Raw genomic sequence first — 20224 nt, 5'->3', positions numbered from 1 at the left:
CAGTGTTGTTCTCGGCGCGTGGCCTTTGCAGGATAAATGTGCACTTTCCATGAATCGGGCCCTCTGTTTCCTTGTTGCCACTTTTGGCCCTTCAGTGTCCCGAACCCCGCTCCTTTGTCCTGCCTGTTGTATTGTATTGTTTATTTATTTATAGAGCGCGCCTGGCCGTTAAGTAACTGGGCGCTTGCAGAGAAATAAATCTTGGGTTACAGGTACATGAATATGTTACATTTCTTAGGTTACAGGATCATATATTACAGTTACATTACATTTCTTAGGTTACAGGAACATATATTACAGGCTCATATATCGAGCATTGCTTACAAGGCATTTTTACTTACAAGAGAGATATGTTACATCTATCAGAATCTTTTGTGTAGCACTGTCAGATGACTTACAGTATAGATAAGTTACAGTTACAGTGTTTGCAATGAATATACAGAGTATTTGGTATAGTTTGGGCATTTAGCGGTCGTTATTTTTAATCCAGAGTTTAGCGTTTAAGCCCTATTCTCCCTCACTTCTGGGCCATGACTTTCACTGTTCCCCTGCCTTCAAACACCCTGCCCCACTTCCTTTCACTGATTGCCCACTTTCAATGTTCGTCTTTGCTTCCCTTTAGCGACTCTCCTACACAGTGTCAAGCCCCATTGTCATGTATGGTCTGGGCAATAACTTGCACTGCCCTGCCGGCTTCCTTGTCCTGCCTACTTACCATCACCGTATGCCCCACTGTCAGTGTTCCGCCGTGCCTTCCTTTACTGCTGACCTGCACAGTTGTATTGGGTTATGTTAAGTTCATTTAGATTAGACTGTGCACCGCTGCCTTTTTCATGGTCTTCATGTGCTCACGTGGCTTTGTAAGGTGGGTTGGGTTGCTTAGTGGGTAGAGAGGGATAGGATAGATGTTCTGCTCATCTGTTAATGCGTGCAGAGCCAGGGGGAACTGATGTCTTTGTGTGTGAGCTTTCTGGGAGTGCTTTTGTTTGTCCACTGGGGCTTCTTGTGTCCGGAAGGGCTGCATCCCGTGTTGAAGGTGTTTGGTGTCGGAGATTATTGGTTTTGTAGCTGGCTAGAGAGTGATGTGCGGTTTGAGTGTATTGGTGGGTTGTTTCACTAGCCCTTTGGGCGTGTGTGGTAGGTGAGACGTGTGGAAGAGAGAAAGGGGGATGGTAAGTCGGTTTCGGGTGGTTTCTGGGTATTGTGTAGCTTTATTATTGTTTCTTGCTGCAGGTATTTATCTTGTTTTCATTATTCCAAGCATTCACGTTTGTAGAAGCCGGCATTTGATGCGGTTGGGGTGGCCCTCTCGTTGGACTGGTTTTTGTATGTGTTTGTGTCTATGTTTATCTCGGAGAGTTGAATGTCACGCCCCATTGTCCTGTATGGTCTGCGCAATGACCTTCACTTCCCTAATGGCTTCATTGTCCTACCCTACTACCCATCACTGTCTGCCCCACTTCCAGTGTTCCGCTGTGCCTCCCTTTAGTGTCCTACCCTGCACAGTGTCACACTTCATTGTCCTGTATGATCTGGGCAATGACCTTCACTGCCCTGCTGGCCTCATTGTCCTTCCCTGCTTCCCTTCACACTCTGCCCCACCGTCAGTGTTCCGCTGTGCCTCCCTTTAGTGTCCTGCCCTGCACAGTGTTACGCCCCATTGCCCTGTATGGTCTGGGCAATGACCTTCACTGCCCTGCCGGCCTCATTGTCCTTCCCTGCTTCCCTTCACTGTCTGCCCCACCTTCAGTGTTCCGCTGTGCCTCCTTTTAGTGTCGTGCCCTGCACAGTGTCACGCCCCATTGTCCTGTATGGTCTGGGCAATGACCTTCACTGCCCTGCCGGCCTCATTGTCCTTCACTACTACCCATCACTGTCTGCCCCACTTTCAGTGATCCACTGTGCCTCTCTTTAGTGCCCTGTCCTGCAGAGTGTCACGCCGCATTGCCCTGTATGGTCTGGGCAATGGCCTTCACTGGCCTGCCGGCCACATTGTCCTGCACTACTACCCATCACTGTCTGACCCACTTTCAGTGTTCCACTGTGCCTCTCTTTAGTGCCCTGTCCTGCACAGTGTCACGCCCCATTGCCCTGTATGGTCTGGGCAATGGCCTTCACTGCCCTACGGGCCTCATTGTCCTTCCCTACTTCCCTTCACTGTCTACCCCCACTTTCCTTCAATGTTTTGCGGGACTCTTTTTAGTGTCCTGCCCTGCACAGGTTACGCCTCATTGTCCTGTATGCTCTGGGCAATGACCTTCACTGCCCTGCCGACTTCATTGCTGTGCCCTACTTCCCTTCACTCTCTGTGCCTCTTTTTAATGTCCAGCCGGGCACAGTGCCACGCCCCATTTTCCTGTATGGTCTGGGCAATGACCTTCACTGCCCTGCCGGCCTCATTGTCCTGCACTACTACCCATCACTGTCTGGCCCACTTTCTGTGTTCCGTTGTGCCTCCCTTGACTGCCCTGTCCTGCACAGTTTCACGCCCCATTGTCCTGTATGATCTGGGCAATGACCTTCACTGCCCTGCCAGCCACATGTCCTGCGCTACTTCCCTTCACTGTCTGCCCCACTTTCTTTCAGTGTTCCACTGTGCCTCCCTTTAGTGCCCTGCCCTGCGCCATGTCACGCCACATTGCCCTGTATGATCTGGGCAATGACCTTCACTGCCCTGCCAGCCACATCGTCCTGCGCTACTTCCCTTCACTGTCTTCCCCACTTCTAGTCTTCAGCTCTGCTTCCCTAGTGTGAGTGTCTGCTGTATTCCCCTCATTTTTGTTTACTGCCCAAACAAGCTCCCTTTCACTGTTCTACCGCACGTACCTTCAATTTACTCTGCTGCTACTTGCCTTCAGAGTCTCACTCTTCTCAATCTCTCTCCCATCTTCCTTCACTGTCAGACGTGCTCATTTTCATTGTACTGACATCCCTGCATCCCTTCACTGGCCAGGAACTCTGGTCACCTTCCTTTCGGCCTCACCTATCCTTGCACTCACACGCTCCTGCCCTCAGTAGTGTCCTCCCCCCCCTGGCCCACCTCACCCTGTGCTTCAAGGCGAGATCTTCCGACTGGCTGCATCGCAGGCACTTTGCCAAAATGATCCTGTTTAGTAAAATCAGATTCACCCTGCACCCAGGAGTGACATACTGAGACTAGAAAACAGAAACATTGATATTGCACACCAAACACCCTCCTTTTACGAATGGTGCATTCCAAAATGGTGTTCTCATTCAAAAGGATGGTGGTCTGAGTGAGATAGTTTTAAACGTGTGAATGAAAGGTAGTCTTGTGTTTGTGATAGAAATATTCTACGGGCTCTATCCTCAACTTGTTTTGATTTCTGTTGGTATGGTTTTGCTGGTTTAGAAACCCATTGGCTTTAGAGCAGTCTTGGGCTTCTGTCTGGCTCCTGCTTGTGAGAAGTCCGCTTGGCTCCTTCTCGCATCGCCGCGCCAGACTGAAAGGTGATACGGTGATAGGTCGCCTGCTGCAGCAATTGTGCAATGAAAAAGGAAGAGAAGCAGGCTTAGACTGTTCTAAAAATAGGTGGTTTGGGAAAGGAGTCAATTTCTATCCACGGAAAATGCGTAAATCATCGAATGGAATGTTCATATGGTATGGAAAAGAAAAGTTGGGTTTGTCACAAAAGCTAGCACAGTGTGTCCATTGTAGGGGATGCAAGATGGACGGTGGCCCATTGGGTTCATGGCACATTGTTACGCCGTCTTTCCGTAGAATGGTTTCACATGCGTGGTTAGTGGAGCGGTTTTTCCATAATGCCATGTCTGTCTTCAGTCACATTAGAAGAAAAGCAATGAGATCATTTGATACTTAGGTTATTTATATAACAAAAAAATCCTTAAGAAAATTATAAGACTGATTATAAAATGCTGGTTTCAAATGCATCTGCATCTAGTTTAAATCCTATGTTTTTCAATGTGCTTTGGCTTTACATGTGTATGCTTGCTGCATTAAGATGAGAAGTGTTAGTGTTTTTTCTCAAAGTTCCCTAAATCCAACTCGTTGGTCACGGCAGATTGTTTTCATCCATACCAAAACACCAGTCACTTGGTGGATTGTCCTCTTAGGTGAACATGGGTGGCAAGACTAGTTCCTTACAACAGGCCATCAGCAGAGCACATTAGAAAATAGGTATTCCTCTTTCTTGCATTGCTTAAATACCCATGACACACTGCTTTGCCCAGGTGGCACCCAGATGCCTCCCAAGCAGTAGTGTTCTGGATGCACCTTTTATGATGTCCGTTCGCTCACCATCTCCTGCCGCATAGAACTTAAACCACTCGAAGCTAATCACCAAAAGCCTAGGTGCTTTGGCTGCAAAGTTTGATGGTAGAGCTTGATTACAGCGAGCTCAAGAAGTTCCCATGAGGAGGTGTTTTGGGTGGGGAGGGGCAGGAACTGGGTGGGAATGGCCATAGGGATTCACATGGCCATGGGCAGTGAGTGGGTGGTTAAATAGCCAAATAGCACCTACAAGCTTTGTGTCCCTCCTCATATGCCATTTCTCCCTATCTGTATTCTAATGCAATAGTTTTGGCGTATGGGTGGCGCTTAACCGCCACCTAATAGCCCAAACATAACATAGTGAGTAGCAATACTATTACCAAAAGGTAGGAAAGAGACCCATTGGCACCTACCACCTTGCTTCCACTCCATGTACATGTTCTGGTCCGTGGCACCAGCAGCTGTGCTATAGTCAACAACCACTATTGCTGCCTGAGCATCTAAGAATGGACTTCAATGGCTTGCTGCAAAGACGTATAGTTTGAAGAAAGATATCTCTTTCAATGCATTTTTACTTGCCCAACCAAATACCCCCATTGGAAGTGTGAATTGGATTTTTACTCCATAGATTTCTTTTTTCTCTGCGCTACAAAAAATAGGGCATCAAATACTCACACCTCAACATCTTATCTGGAGTCCTGGCCCTTCCTACAGCCAGTCTGTCTTACATGGGAGCCGTCGGCATTTTTTCTAATAATTGGCAAGGACTCTCGTCTTGCCCTGTGTAATTTCCTTTTCCATAAGTATTCTCATGTGTAAGTTAAGGAAGGCCAGAGTGGATAATTGTAGGCACCTAGACACATCTGTCCTGGATTTGAGCGCCGTAATGTTGCAGTGGTCCTTACTGCTGACACTACAGGGACAGGCCGCGGTCTTCTGACCCCACTCATACTGTGAGGGTGGGGATTTAAGAGGCGCCCCACACAGTCTGTTTGTGTGCATGAATCGCTCATAACCGAGATCAACTCATCTAATTATAATCCGTGGCCCCGCCTTCGCCGCAGCAGGAAGCTGCATGGAACCTGCAGCGACTGCTCCTTGTGACAGGTCCTGATTAGGATCCCTGGAGGCTTGCATTTGCATGGTGTTCATCAGGTGATAGAGCTGTTTATGTGGGCTAGAAACATGAGCAATCTTAGCTGCACACGTGGTGCTCACATTTGCATCAGTCAAATCTTCCTTAAGGGACTATTTCATTTCATGACTGTCGGAAATCAATATTTTACCTAAGACCTCCATAACTCACGCAAACGGAAGCTGCAAATATCAGTTCAGGGGTAACAGGATATCCAAATATTGTACTTTAAGCTATACGTCTGTATAAACTCGAAAACCGGGGCATTTATATGGTGCTGATGGGCGAGCGTGCATCCAATGCTCGTGCAGAAGGAAGGCCACGTGGGTGGACGCGCTCACGTAGCACGGAGGGATGTGCCCGCTAGGAGGCGTGCCTCTGCCTGCGTGTGCAGTGGTATTCGGAGCCACAGAATTCCCTTATTAACATAACTGTTTTAGAATCCTCGATATATAATATACTTTTTGGAAAGAGAACCCCAATAGCCTTCACTTGCCATGCCCACTTCTGCCACCTTATTGTTTTCTCTGCCCTCTATTCGCCCTTGGTAATACAGTAACAGGCCGCTACAGGGGTTGGGAATAACCACACAGCTTAAAAGCATGTGTTTGTAAACCGTGTTAAGTGATTTGAAGACAAAAAAAGGATGCTTTAAAACTTGGTTGCTAATCCCAGCTGGCTAAATGTACTTGCAGAGAAAAGGCTGTAGAGAGTGCAGGTTCCTCGGGTGGCACCGGGGCATAGGGAGTTAGAGGACACGGGCATGGGCTACAAGCTCTGTTTGCAATCAATACATATGCCACTGTTTGTAAACATGGGGTAGAAACTGGGGGGAAAGTGCTGATTTATATGCTTAGTAATACCGATTACAGCCCCTACTGTCATGAGTGGAATGGCACAGGTGTTATGGAAATGATCTCCCTTCCATAAAAATGATACCAACTCAGTGTTTACTTATATCCTGCTGCTAAACGATTTGGACTCCAGGGTACTGTAAATAATAGGCCTCTGTAGCGTTAGAACGATTGACCACAGGCGAGAAGGGTTGAGTGGACAAAGCACGGTTCCATCCAGTGACTTATCTCAGCAGCAATGGGTTAACCCTCTCAGATATCTTCCTGGTTGGTTTGACAGCAGTGGGCATACGTGCTGCAAATGACTGTAAGGCCTTTGGCATTAAGGATGGACGGGGATTGCGGCGTGGGGGCGAATCATCCCACGCCTTCATATCAGTCACGCAATGTGCATCTTTGTAATGCATTCTGTGCTGCAAAGCAGAGTAACTTCACTGCAGCATGCCCTCTCTGCAGGAATCGCTCAATATTAGCAATGTATAATTCAGAAGGAAGCATTGAGCCATAATAAATCACCCAACGCCTGTCATACAGTAATTTCATAGACCGTGATAAACTCCAAGTGTAAATTGGATCAGTTTTGGGGGCAGGACAGACGAATCCTATTTTTAGAAACTGCCTTCTAGCAAACCTATCAAAAGAAATGCACACCAAGCTCTTGGAAACCTAAGCCAAGTTAAAAGAAGAGCGCATGCTTGTGTTGCTATTCACATGTTCATAAGGTAAGACTGGCTTTCAGTGCTGTATAGGCGAGTTTCCATGCACACCTTTGCATATGATGGGTTGGTAGGCTAGGTGGGTTCCCATAGAGACCTATGCCTATGGTGGGCTGGTAGGCTAGTTCGGTTTGCATGCACGCCTATGCTTGGTTGGTATGCTAGGTGGGTCTTCATGCAGGCCAATGGTGGGTTGGTAGGCTAGATGGGTTTCCATGCAAGCCAATGGAGGATTGGTAGGCTAGGTAGCTTCCCATACATGCCTTTGCTGGGTTGGTAGGCTAGGTGGGTTCCCATGCAGACCTATGCCTATGGTGGGTAGGTAGGCTAGGTGGGTTCCCATGCAGGTCTATGCTAGGTTAGTAGGCTAGGTAGCTTCCCATACAGGCCTTTGCTGGGTTGGTAGGTTAGGTGGGTTCCCATGCAGACCTATGCCTATGGTGGGTTGGTGGGCTAGGTGGGTTCCCATGCAGACCTATGCCTCTGATGGGTTGGTAGGTTAGGTGGGTTCCCATGCAGACCTATGCCTATGGTGGGTTGGTAGGCTAGCTGGGTTCCCATGCAGACCTCTGCCTATGGTGGGTAGGTAGGCTAGGTGGGTTCCCATGCAGACATATGCCTATGGTGGGTTGGTAGGTTATGTGGGTTCCCCTGCAGATCTATGCCTATGGTGGGTTGGTGGGTTCCCCTGCAGACATATGCCTATGGTGGGTTGGTGGGCTAGGTAGGTTCCTATGCAGACCTATGCCTATGGTGGGTTGGTAGGCTGGGTAGGATCCCTTACAGACTTATGCCTATGGTAGTTTGATAGTCTTGATGGGTTCCAATACCGACCTATGCCTCTGATGGGATGGTAGGCTATGTGGGTTCCCATATATGGTGGATTGGTAGGCTAGGTAGGTTCATTTATAGACCTATGCTTATGGTGGTTTGGTGGCCTTGATAGTTCCAATACAGACCTATGCCTGGTGGTTTTCCATACAGACCTATGCCTATGGTGGGTTGGTAGGGTAGGTGGGTTTCCATGCAGACCTTTGCCTGTGGTGGTTTGGTAGGCTACGTGGGTCTCCATGCAGACTTATACCCAAGGGGGGTTGATAGGCTAGGTAGGTTCCTAGACAACCTTTGCTGGGTTGGTATGCAAGGTGAGGTTCCATACAGACCTATGCCTATGGTGGGGTGGTAGGCCAGGTGGGTTTCCATGCAGACCTACGCCTATGGTGGGTTGGTAGGCTAGGTGGGTTTCCATGCAGACCTTTGCCTGTGGTGGTTTGGTGGGCTAGGTGGGTCGACAAGCAAACCTTTACCTGTGGTGAGCTGATAGGCTAAGTAGGTTCCAAGACAGACCTTTCCTAGGTTGGTATGCTAGGTGAGATTTCATACAGACCTCGAACGAGCACAGCAGCCCTCCGTTCCCCCTTTCATTCACCCCCATTAGTATTCTCTTGAAATGTTGGATTTTAAAATCCTATTTAAATGATCGAAGGGCAGCCTCGACAGCTTAAAATGACGTTTAGTTCAAGTAATGAAAACGATGTCTTTGAGAGTATACAGAAGAAATCCAACGGCCAGGGGTTCCATTGCACACTTCCTATTTTGCCCAGGGAATCTGCGAAACACCACCAGCGGGAAAATGCTTGCTCTCATGTTTTTTGTTTGTTACCAATGCCAGTATACTAGGATTGAAAGGGTTAACGTTTTTTGGTGTTGACGTGCAAATGAAGGTGCATGAACGACCTTTGAAGGTCCACATCGCGCACAGTTCATACAGTAACCATAGCTGCCTATTGGGCTAGTTCAATTTAAGGACATTAGTCATTGTCCATAAGGAACCTGTGTAGAACTCTGACCTCTGCAATGGGCGGCACTCTCAGATAAAGCAGGGAGCCTCAGAGCACCGGTGACGGTTGCCGCAGGGCTGCGCCAGCAGACTACCCCCAGCAACGTCCTATGCAGACTGAATAGCATGAGTAAGGGGATGGACTCGAGTGCAATTCCACAGGCTATGGGCAGGATGCTAAAGCCCACCCACAAAGAGTCGGTCTGAACCCTCCAAGCTAAGACTTCACCAGCCATGAACCCCACCCTCCCCACGTAACTGAAATGGGGCGGTCTTTGACCCCAACCATGAAAGGAGCAGCCTTGTTAGTGCTTGTATGACAGTTTTCCATTGCGCCAGATTTGACTTTGTATAAGCAGTGCACCAAGCATGCCGGGCCTGCTTTTTTATTTCATACTCAAATTCAATGTAGAGGATCAGGAAGTTCATCCTTTGTATGTAAATAATCCCAAAAAAGGATGTTTTTTACCCCAATTATTTGTTTGTCTTGAAATAAAGCATGTTTTGTACCACAAAGAGTTCGTGATCTACTAAATGAAAATACAGATTTAAAGTACTATTATCTGTTCCATGTATTGTGTACTACATCTGTAAGTGTTTAGAGGAAGAGGTAGCCTGATTCCCCCCTCCTCCCCCCCCAGCTCTTTACAGAGGATCAGGAAGTACAGGCGCCCCATTATCTGTCAACGCTATCTGCAACGAGACCAGCACCACATAGACATCAGCAATGCAGGCGAGATGTTGGCAAGGAGGTGGCAAATTATATTGAATGTAGCCCAAGTTATGTCATATTAGCAGGGGGTGAACATCTCAAGTTTCAAGCTACTAGCCAGCATAGAAGTCAAGCCACTTGCCCCTTCAATTCTAAACATACTAGCAGCACACCATTTCTTACTCTCCGTGAGTCGATAACCACTTGCCAGTGGCGAGTGTACATTGTCTGCTGTGTTAATAGTCACACATCTATGCCAAATCTTCACCATAGTCGTTTCAGTGCTCCTAGCTGCCTGCAAAGGTGTGTATCTAGGACTTGAGGACCATGGTCAGGTTTCCGCAGGAACTTACCTTGCTGAGGCTAGAGTGGTTAGTTTATTATTCCAACGTTACCATGAAGTGAAGTTGCATTTTAATGGACAAACTTATTTTCCAGAGAGCTACAACTGCAATGCAAATATGCAAATGCATAGTCTTCTCCAGAGGTTCTTTGAAAAGTGCTAAAGGGACTTAATTCTGCTCTGCCTAATGGAGGACAGGAGGGGTGACATGGTAATTGAGAGATCTCTGCAGCTTGGCTATGGCAACGCCAGTGGGATGCTTGGTTGCTGACATTGCTAACAGGGAAGGTGGGATGTGGATGATGGATGATGGAGTACAAAAGGCAATTGTGTTTTTGAGAAATCCACTCAATTGCATTCGTAGATGGAGAAGCAGTAACGACATTCTAAATTCCCCAAACAGGGTTAATAGTGGAGTGATATTAAGCACTGATATTTTAATAGTACAAGAAGGTCTCCATCGTTTGACTTGGTCAGGGATCCATCAACATGACTGTATGACAAACAGCAAAAAGCCTGTTGCGCAATGAGACGTTTTTTTCTTTACTGGTCTATGGCCACCTTACTTTTTCAAGAAAATCTAATAGTGCATAGTTTGTCTAAATTCAAGACTAATGGCCTCATTATTAGTTTGGTGGTAGCTCAGCAGTAAATCCGCCGAGATATCACCAAACGGATTTACTGTTACTGCCACTTGGTATGGTGAAATTACCACCGGATTACAAGTGGCAATATTAGTCACCATCTAGGACTCCATACGGATTTTGGCGAAATTACCACCAGTGGTAATTCCGTCTGTGGTAATTCCACCAAAATCACTGTTTTTTTGCATTTGGCTGGAGGTTTTTCCTCCACCTTACCGCCAAACCCATAGTTTACCACTGTATTAACACTGTTTTTGGCCACACATAATGAGGCCCAATGTATAGTCTGCAGGGATACACTAGGCAGAAAAATTAACACATAAGAAACAGTAAAAAACATGTGCCTGTTTTTTCCACTGCTAACCTGCGTCTGTAATTATATGCCTTGCTTTTTACCATAAATCCGTGAAATATGCTAATTTCCCGTAGCCAACGCCCCCCTGGGAAGTACGCTTCACATGCAGCTAATCTCCTGCAGTTTGCTTGCACAGAGAAGGGCATGCACAGAATTTCCTACTCATGTGTATTGGCTGTGTTAGTCCTTCTGTTCATGTCTCCCCATGTAATGCAATTTTAGAACTATCCACACAAACACTCGCAAAGCCTTTGCTGCGGTTCACAACATTTGCTGATTCTGATTTACTGTAGCCCCTGTTTCTCCTTTAGTAATTACTTCGCGTACAGTACATCTATATATTGGGACGAACAATCATTTTGTAACCAATCATATACAATGGTACGCTGTCGGGCAGGACAATTTTAAGAAACCGAGATATATCAAATAAATACATGAACGCCATGAATGTAACTACTGTGCTATTGTCATGGGTTTTGCTGGTCAATCTGGAGTGGTTAAGGGATGGGCCTACACTCTTGCATTCTCAACAAGGCAAGCCCCGGGGGACTGCGTTAGCCTAAGCCGCTGATGCACAGTGGTAGAAGGGTACCAATAAAGTAGTGGAACTGTGACTCCGGTGGTGGCGGGTAGAGTAGGAAGGACGGGAGCAGAGTGCAACACATTTTTCAAGGGGTGCAGCATTCTGGTTGACAGTCAATTGAGTTGAAACAGATTTCACTTTAGCTCTGACTGATATCCGGTGGTAAAGTGGAGAAGTGTGCTTTAACTTCATAATGAACAGTTCTGGAATGGTGAAAAGGGTTGCAAAAAGTAGTGGCGCTGTTAACAGTAAAAAATAAAAGTAGTGGAACACCGCTCCCGACTGTTCCCACTCACTTCGACCACTGCTGATGCAGTTTTCATCACTGTGGTTCAAAATGAGCGTTTGCCCAGCTGATTGACGGGAGGGTGGTCAGGTCAAGGGCCTGACATTGGCAGTTCTCAGAGGACCGTGTGGAACACCTCCACATTAGCGGCTAACCAGACCCAAAGCACTGCAGTCTATCAGATCTTGGGCTCTCCCCTTCACAGATGTCTCCACCAAGCCCATGGAAACAGAACAGCACCAAGGTCGTGGGTACTTCCGACTGGCACCCATCATCACCACAGATTACTCACATGACTCAACTGCTCTCCCACTAACAACTCCCTCAGGAGCAGGTCATGCAGAGGAGTGCCATTCTGCTCCTATTGGTTTGGTGGCGAAACCTGGGAGTATTTACAATGTCCCATGCAGTGAGATTAACAAACATGGCAGAAGGGCACTGCAGAAGACAACTTTACGATACTTGAGCTGTGTGCTCACCTTGGCGCAGACCTTTCTCCCTACCTTTTTGGAGGCAGTGATGTTCGAGGCTGCCCTATGTAAAGGCCATGTATATTTTATTATCAGGTGTGAACCACTTGCACTGAGCTTTTGTCTTCATTTGATGCAGCTGCCCCTTTAACCAGTGGGCCACATTGGGCCCCATTTAAGTGTGGCGGCCGCGGAATGAACGGTGCTGGTAGGGGACCGGCACTGTTCAGTTCGGGCCGCCACATTACGAGGTCTGCAGCGGGTCCCACTCTGGATGCCTGGCCAGACCAGACGTGCAGAGCGGGACCCGCTAGCAGACCTGGATGCTAACAACGGGCCTGTCATTAACGGGTCCGTTGTTAGCATCCTCCCAATTCCCATTGAGCCCTATGGGGGCTCAAATGGGAATGGAGGTGTACCGGGTCCCGCAAAAGGGAATTACTGGGCCCTCCAAGGTCGGAATGGCCCGGTAATTCCCCATTTCTGGGACCCGGACCCACTTCCCGGTTTGGGGGTAGCCATGCCGCTAAAAACGGCAAGGCTACCTCCAAACTCGTAATGAGGCCCATTGTCTTGAAAATGAAGTAGTCTGTGATTTAAAATAAACCCTTCATTTTGCGTGTCATGGTAGTTATGAATGTTTTCAGGAGTCCCTATCAGACCTGGTCCCAGATGGAAAAAACTTTGACCAACACTTTGCAATAAATAGATAGGATGTCAGCCAGTGGCAGGCGATTTGGAGGAAGTTTCATAAGTGCAAAGGTACCTCTCACCCTATTCAAGCACATGTACATGCTTGCGTTTGTTCATGGGGGTGGTGTGGGTCTGTGATGTGTCAATGTGCAACTTCCCTCTGCCAAGGACCGCTGTACCATGTGGAATGTGGTATCTCATAGTGAACATGTCCTAGGATGTCGTGAGTAGGAGCGAGCTCACACGGTGTGAGTCAGAGTAGGGCATATGCCATGGCATTGTGCAAGATCCTGGGCTCTCCTGTGAGGATCACAAAGGATACCTCTTTAAAGGGTAGCTCCACGGAGTGCATTTACAATGGGGAGAAGTGTGATTGTTGGCAATTCCAATGGGTTGTGGAAGTCCAGCACAAGAAAATCCAACATTTGGTAACTTTGTAAAGCATCAGCTTCGTTCTCACAATAACACGCTGTCCATTCAAACCATGGCCACACCATAACCGCAGTCATGAGCTTAACAGTAAGCAAGGATGTGCATGTGGTTATCACACAGTGATCACACTTCACGTTTTAGTCTTCTCTCTCATACATCTTTGCAATGTAGAATGGTGTGTTCTATTTCTTTCATGCATTAGGCCTCATATACCATGACAGGGTCTCACAGAACGCAGGGAGCCCTGTGGATTGGGTGGACTTCAAGACCCTACTTCTTAATAAACATTGGCTTTTTTACCCACTGCAAAGGAAAATCCTGCTGTTTTTATTAGTTCATCCAAATAATATTCAAATAGTCGCCACCGTACATCATTAGATGTAAATTAAAGACATGGGAGTCATTACGAGATTGCTGTTAAGCGCCGGCAATCTCGGCTTCCTGTTTCCGCTGCCCGATATCCTGATATTACTGGGACGTTACAGGCGGCGGAGTAACAGTAAGTTCCCATTCCCATGGAGTCCCATAGGACTGCGTGGGATGGGAACCACTGAATTACCAGCACCGCTGTTAACGATGCCGGTGCTTCAGGGAATTATCTGCCGTTAGGGGCCTGAACTACCGTCAGGTCAGGCCTGCCGGACATTCACTGCCCCTACCGGGAGACTCAGAGTATGCCGGTCTGGAAAAGGTGCCGGTACACGTTGTTACGGGCACCTTAGTCCTGGACCGGCTCACTCGTAATGACCCCTATAGATGCTGATTGTGGATCTCCTGAAACCCTTTCGAGATTTACTTACCAGTTGGGCCCAATTCAGTGCTATGAGATCCAAAACGAGTGCACCCTGGACCGCAGCAGGCCCTGGATGCCGAATCCCGCTTGGGCTGTTCCTCCATTTGTCTGGGTGCAAGTTGAGGGCTGGTGAGGTGAATGTTGGCTAGTGGAGGTCTTTGGAAATGCCTGGCGCATTGGTAACTTTACCGACGTGCCTCATGCCACAGAACCAGGTTTTCTAACTATTTCTCTATAGCAAGTAACAGTAGCCTCGTCCTTCAGCCTCTTTGGAGGCAATTGCTTAATTATGAAAATGCGAAATATACTTTTCTTACTGTTTAATGTTGTGATTGCTGTGCCTTTGTCTTTGAAAGGATGAAGCCGGAGGCCCTTTAAACATCTAAATCGTGTGTTTTTTTTTCTCGTTACAGAATGCCATGAATCTGCCCCCTGATAAAGCAAGATTACTGCGCCAGTATGACAACGAGAAGAAGTGGGAACTTATTTGCGACCAGGTAGAATAACCCTGTACTCAAGAGCGCATGCTCAAGTTTATGACAACATGCCCTCAAAGCAAACGCGAAAGTCACCCTGTACTTGAAAGCTCCAACACTCCTCTTATTTGCTCATCCTTCACAGCCGATTTCACATTAGATGGTGCTCCCATTCGTCGCTAGTACCACGTGCATCACAGTGGGCCCCTATGATAGGTTATTTATAACGCACTTTATGTCCAGAGGTTTCTAAGCCTGGACTCGGGGATCGAACCTGTGTTGCTCTGTGTTGTCTAGCTTTCAAGGCGAGTATGTTGCCCCAGAGCTATCCTACCGAAACAATTACACAAACCATACTGCATCTTTTAGTGTGCATGTCTCCCGTGTTGGCACTCCCCAAACACCTCCCTCGTTGAGTGGCATAAGAAAAATATCTGTGTGGGTGTCTCCCCAGGAAGCCTGTCTTCTGGGGCAGAGGCAATTAAAAAAATGCTTCAGTTCAGAAGCGTGGCATCCCAAAAAAGGCCACTCTGCTGGTGCCGCCCGCAAAAACGCCACTCTGGCATGCCACCTCAGTAATTTCCCTCAGAAAATCCAACCCCTTCATCAGTACCGCTTTTCAGGGTAAATCCGGACAGTGGGGCAAAACAGTCACAGAACCTAGGTGGAGTAAGAGTCCTGTAATTCAGTACTAGCATTTGATCCCTGATTAGTATATGAGAGCGTCATCCATCTTTATAAATCTAAGCCTGCCACTTTCTTTTATCCACAGGTCACGTGGAGGCTCAGGGCTTTTACTTGCTCAGTTCCCCTTGTGGTTGAAGTCAAAACAAATCTTCGGCAAGGATCTTGCTTCTTGCTATTGCTTGCTAATAGGTGTGTTGGACCTGTTTGACAAGTTGCCAAATTTTCAGCCATCAACTGGTGGGAGAGCTTTCACTCAGTCTTTTGCTCTTCTTGGCCTATTTTCATTCTGGAACTTGGAGTGAACCTTTGCAGTCTTGGGCGAATCATGTGTAGCGAGATAAGGGTAAAAACATGTGGTATTTTAAATGCCACTGGTTTTTAAATTACAGCCTAATTAGGAGTTGGGAATCACATGAGATGTTTCCCTCAGGAGGTGTATAGAATGTACGGCATATGATATATATGGATTATTTAAGCCCAGCAATACTTTGTGCATATGCCATTGGGTAAATATCCCATGCAATCCCAACTCCTAGTTAGGTGATCTAGTGAAAACATGAGATGTTTAAAATACCTCTTTTCTTTACCATTACCACTTACACATAATGAGGCTTTGGTTGTCACTTCTAACAATGAGCACAGGTGAACCTTCACTCCAGTCGCCAGGGTGCATGCAATGCATTTACGGGGGGCGTAGGAGTGTTACGTGCTTGGGAGCGTTTGCCCCAAGATGCAGCCCAGTGGTTCTCACACTCTCCCAATGCTCCAGCCATGCAGATCTCCACCGTTTCCATTGGTATGCTGTCTCCAACGTCCCCCTGGTTCCTAGGACTCAGCATCCCTGTTACCACTGTGACAACACAGTGTCTCCTACTTCTCTAACTTTCAGTAGTGCACAGTCACTCTCCCACCTCTGAGGCGTTCACCACCTATCGCCTCCTATCTCTGTCCCCTGCTCTCTCTTGGTGCCGCTGCATATTATGGCTTTAGTGTCGGACATCTATCTGTGGATCTGATTTTTTTCCAGTGGATTTGTTGCATAGCACCTCTTGCAGGAATATCATTGACACCTTCTGCCTCTCACTCCTCCGCTCTTGCAGGCCCCCCTCTTGACAAAGTACTCGTCAGCCTCCCTTTTGCAATCTGGCAGGATTCTACCGCCTTCCACCATGCACTGGTCATCAACATCTCTATTTGGTGCAGCTGTATCTCACCTCTGTTCTTCCAGTGGCTTTTCTTGTGCCCGTGGAGCCACGGTTTGGAAGTGGGAGGCAGGCCAAAATGGGGGAGGCCGCGTGGGAGACCACAGTCAGGGCCACAGTTTTGGACCAGGATGTCAACAGACCTGGTGGGGGTGCGTTGTCTATGCATGCGTACTGGGTCCCCCCTCTGGTAATAACAGGCAGGTTACTCTGAAAAGAGGGAACACAATTAAGGCACCAATGTCTTTGTAAAAATCAGGAACCGATTTATTACAGGAAGAGGAGTAAACTAATTGCCAGCAGGATATATTAGACACAATGGACACAGGTGATTGCCTGCACTGGTCTGCGGGCACAAAGTGGGGCATTGATGGCAGGCATACTAGCTAGTCACACCCAATGGCATGCAACCCTGGGGCTTGGGGAGTACCCTTGAATGCAAGGGGGAGAGAGGACTCCAAGTGAGAAAGAGAAGGGTTGGAAAGGGAGTTGGAATGAGGGGGTGGTAGAGATGGTGAGGGGGGAAAAGAGGGGCAGGTGCAGAGAGGCACAGAGAGAGACACACAGGGAGAGAGCGAGACACAGGGAGACAGACCCAGAGACACAGGGAGAGGGGGACAGGCACAGAGACACAGGGAGAGACAGGGGGGTAGGTAGACAGGCCGGTAGCCCTAATGGTGGAAATATAGAGCAGGTTGAGGAGGAAAGGAGGGGAAGGATGGAGAGGGAAGACAAGGATACCTGTGGAAGGGGCCTCCTGAGCTCTGCTGCCCCCCATCAGCACAACACCGCCAGCAACCAAGAAAGAGAGAGTGAGTGTCCCCAGTCCTTTCTCCACAGGCTTATATAAGGCTGTTGCTCTCGCCCACTTCAGGGCCAGCCTCTCACCCAGGCAAGTGTTTGTTTGGCTTTTGCCAGGACACGCTTTGTCACTCCACCCCTTCCCAGGCAAGTGTTTGTTTGGATTCTGTGTAATTCCCAGGTCAGGGCAATTGGGCCCAAAGGGGAGGTTACTTGTTGGACTGGGGAATGGAGAAGGTTCCCAGAAAGGGTGCAAGAGGTCAGGGGCTAGCTTGGTGATTTGGCAGAGCACAGGATAATTACAGGGTGTGGGAGAAGTGGCATTCCAGAGCCCCCCCCTCATGATGGACACTAGTGGAACTCGTTTTGCAGGTTTCAGAGAGGCTACATGCCAAGACAAAGGGGAGATAGAATTTATATAGTGGGACGAATGGGAGGAAGGGTTGAAAGGGGTTCCAGGCTGCAGCTGAGCAACAGGTACAAATGGTTCTTGGAGGGATCATGGCTTGGGTCCACAACCCCCCCCCCCCCACACACACAGTGCAGGGGACAAAGAGGAAAATACATTTGTGACAAATAAGTCACCCAATACTTTGGGAAATGAAGTTGTGCAATACATTGAATAACGCAGGGAAACTAAAAGTCATGTACTACAATCCAAATGAAAAGGTACGTAGCTACTGGCATTTCCACAACGGTTCTGATCCCACTTGGATCAAGAAGGACAATGGGCTTCAAACGCATATGTGTTTATGTGCTGCAATGAGGAAACTTCACACCATTAAACAGGACTGTTTTGCAGTAATCTGAGAACCAACGTTCACTTTGGGCAGAATGTGTTGTAGATGTTCCTTTTTTCCTCCGTGTCGCTCTGAGCTTGAAACAGGCACCCATACTGCCGTTGTGTAAAAAAGGGATTATTGATCAGATGCATCCTGCAAACTATAGTATTTTTTCATCCCACTGGCTTTTACAGTAACATTTTGGATATAAACTATAAACTTTCAGCTGAAGTCACTTTGTAAAACTAATGGTCCCTTGGACCGTATACAGGCTGGAGTTGGTCTAGGTAGGGGCACTGAATAGCTCCTACCAGCGTGATAGAAAACATGAAGGGTGTGGTGTACACATGTGTTGATATCACTAGATCTGCCGGTAGCTTTCAACACTGTCGGCCACCAGGCCTTTCTGGGTTGCTTCCACTGTGCTGGTATCCAGGGCATGGCCATTTCTAGGCCAGTATCCTTCGTATTTGGTAGGTACAGTCTGCCAACATTTGAGTCCAAGCAGACAGCTGTATATGAGAAGTGGCAAACTGGATAGGCAGAAAATAAGAGTTTATTATCCTCGGTCTGCTGAAGAGGAATTAGACATTATAGGGTTTTCTCCCAATTCTGTGCCTTAAGACACGATTGGATCTATGGCACCTAAAACCAGAGCTTAAGTTAAATCCAGTGTCTGTCAGCTGAAGTGTCTCATGCAGATCCTCTTCTACTCATCCCCCAGCCCCCTCAGGTGGCAGTGGCCAATTCCTTCATTTCCACTATCAGAACACTATCAGATTTCTTTAACTCCTTTTACAAAGGACAACCCAAGGCAGGGGCGCAGAGGTCGCAGATCTACTAAAATGTAGTACTCGGAATGTCGATGAACCGTGGAAAACTAGGCCATGTCACGTCATTGTACTGATCTTTGCATTGCCTGCCTGTGTTCTATGTACCAGGCCCAGATGATAAGGCCTTGTATGGCATTGGTCATACTTTAATAATAGGGAAACTAAGAGCTAGTCGTCCTGTGTGCACTTTACAGTGAAGGACTGGATGAATCCTTGCTTCCTCGATCCCGCTTGGGGGTTGGGTGGTGCTCATTCTCACTGTTCGATCATAATCTTTGAAACCTGGTTGCTAAGCATATTGGAGTCCTGGGCTTCCATAGGAAGTTCTGCTAGGCCTTAATAACCTGTTTTTCTGCCTGAAGGCAGAATTTGGCAGCTGCATATCTGCTTACAACACCAAGGTACACGTTGGGTAATTCACTGTGCTATCCTTGCTTTCACTTGGATACTGATTCTCATATTTGTATAGAGAGAGGATCCATGGACGTTTATTATCGGAGAGAAGAATAAATTACTAATCCAGAAGACCTATCTCTGCCCGTTGATAGTAAGCTCTCTGGATCTACATGTCACTCAGCCATCCCCATTGGCTCTAGGCTGCAGTGGTCTTTAATGTTTGTATGGTCTATAACTAAGGCATGCCCATAGGGCCTGGTGGAATGGTATCACCTTGGTGCTTCCTTTTGTTTTAAATCTTTTTCAGGGCCTCTAAGGACCGTACATCTGTAAACCTCACATTCCTAGAGAGCAACAATGAAACTACTCATCGTGGTGATGTAGCCTCCGATTAGAAAGCTCTTGTTTACATTTCTGACCAATTAATAATCATGGATGAGCTATGGACATCACTGCAGTTTAAGGAATGTAGAACAGTTGTGACCTTGAGTGTACAAATGTGAGTTTTTGCGTGTTATGTTGTGCACCGTAACCCAATAGGAGGTAACACAAGCCACCACTGGGACGTAACTGAAAGAGATAATGTAATAACACACCCTCTAGATCAATAGTGCCCTTGGAGTTCAGGAACCGATCCCTGTTCTTTCTGCTTAGATTAGCACTGTTACAACACCTGAATATCCCTGAGATGTGACACCTAGGTTGTGGGATGTACTGGGCCACCTGTTCCACGAGTGTCCCTTCTTGCTCCCTGCCCGAGCACACTCTCGAGCTGTAAACCATATCTCCAGTTTCCCTATAAACAGAGGTTTATGTGCCCGGGCTTTGTCCTCACTTATCTCACGTGTTAAAAAATGCATGGCAGTCTCCTACTTACCGAAACAAAATACTTCAATGTTTTGAGCCTCCTTATAAGCGCTTTCTAATAAAAACGGAGACGTT

General features: G+C 47.5%; 1 protein-coding gene across 14 annotated transcripts in view; it reads left to right on the top strand.

Annotated features, from left to right (window-relative positions):
• The window catches only part of FMNL2 (formin like 2), a 798413-nt gene that overhangs the window by 373359 nt on the left and 404830 nt on the right, over nucleotides 1-20224 (top strand). For all 14 annotated transcript variants that reach the window (XR_011274735.1, XM_069616442.1, XM_069616437.1 and 11 more), the window contains exon 2: nucleotides 14519-14602. Coding sequence is in view for 13 of the 14 variants with exons in the window: in XM_069616442.1 (XP_069472543.1) it covers nucleotides 14519-14602 (84 nt within the window). In the remaining variant the exon portion in view is untranslated. The remainder of the gene's footprint in view (nucleotides 1-14518; nucleotides 14603-20224) is intronic.

Source organism: Ambystoma mexicanum, chromosome 9 (assembly GCF_040938575.1).
Source record: "Ambystoma mexicanum isolate Mex_15411 chromosome 9, UKY_AmexF1_1, whole genome shotgun sequence".
Lineage (NCBI taxonomy): Eukaryota > Metazoa > Chordata > Amphibia > Caudata > Ambystomatidae > Ambystoma > Ambystoma mexicanum.
This window is presented reverse-complemented; position numbering and strand designations above follow the sequence as displayed.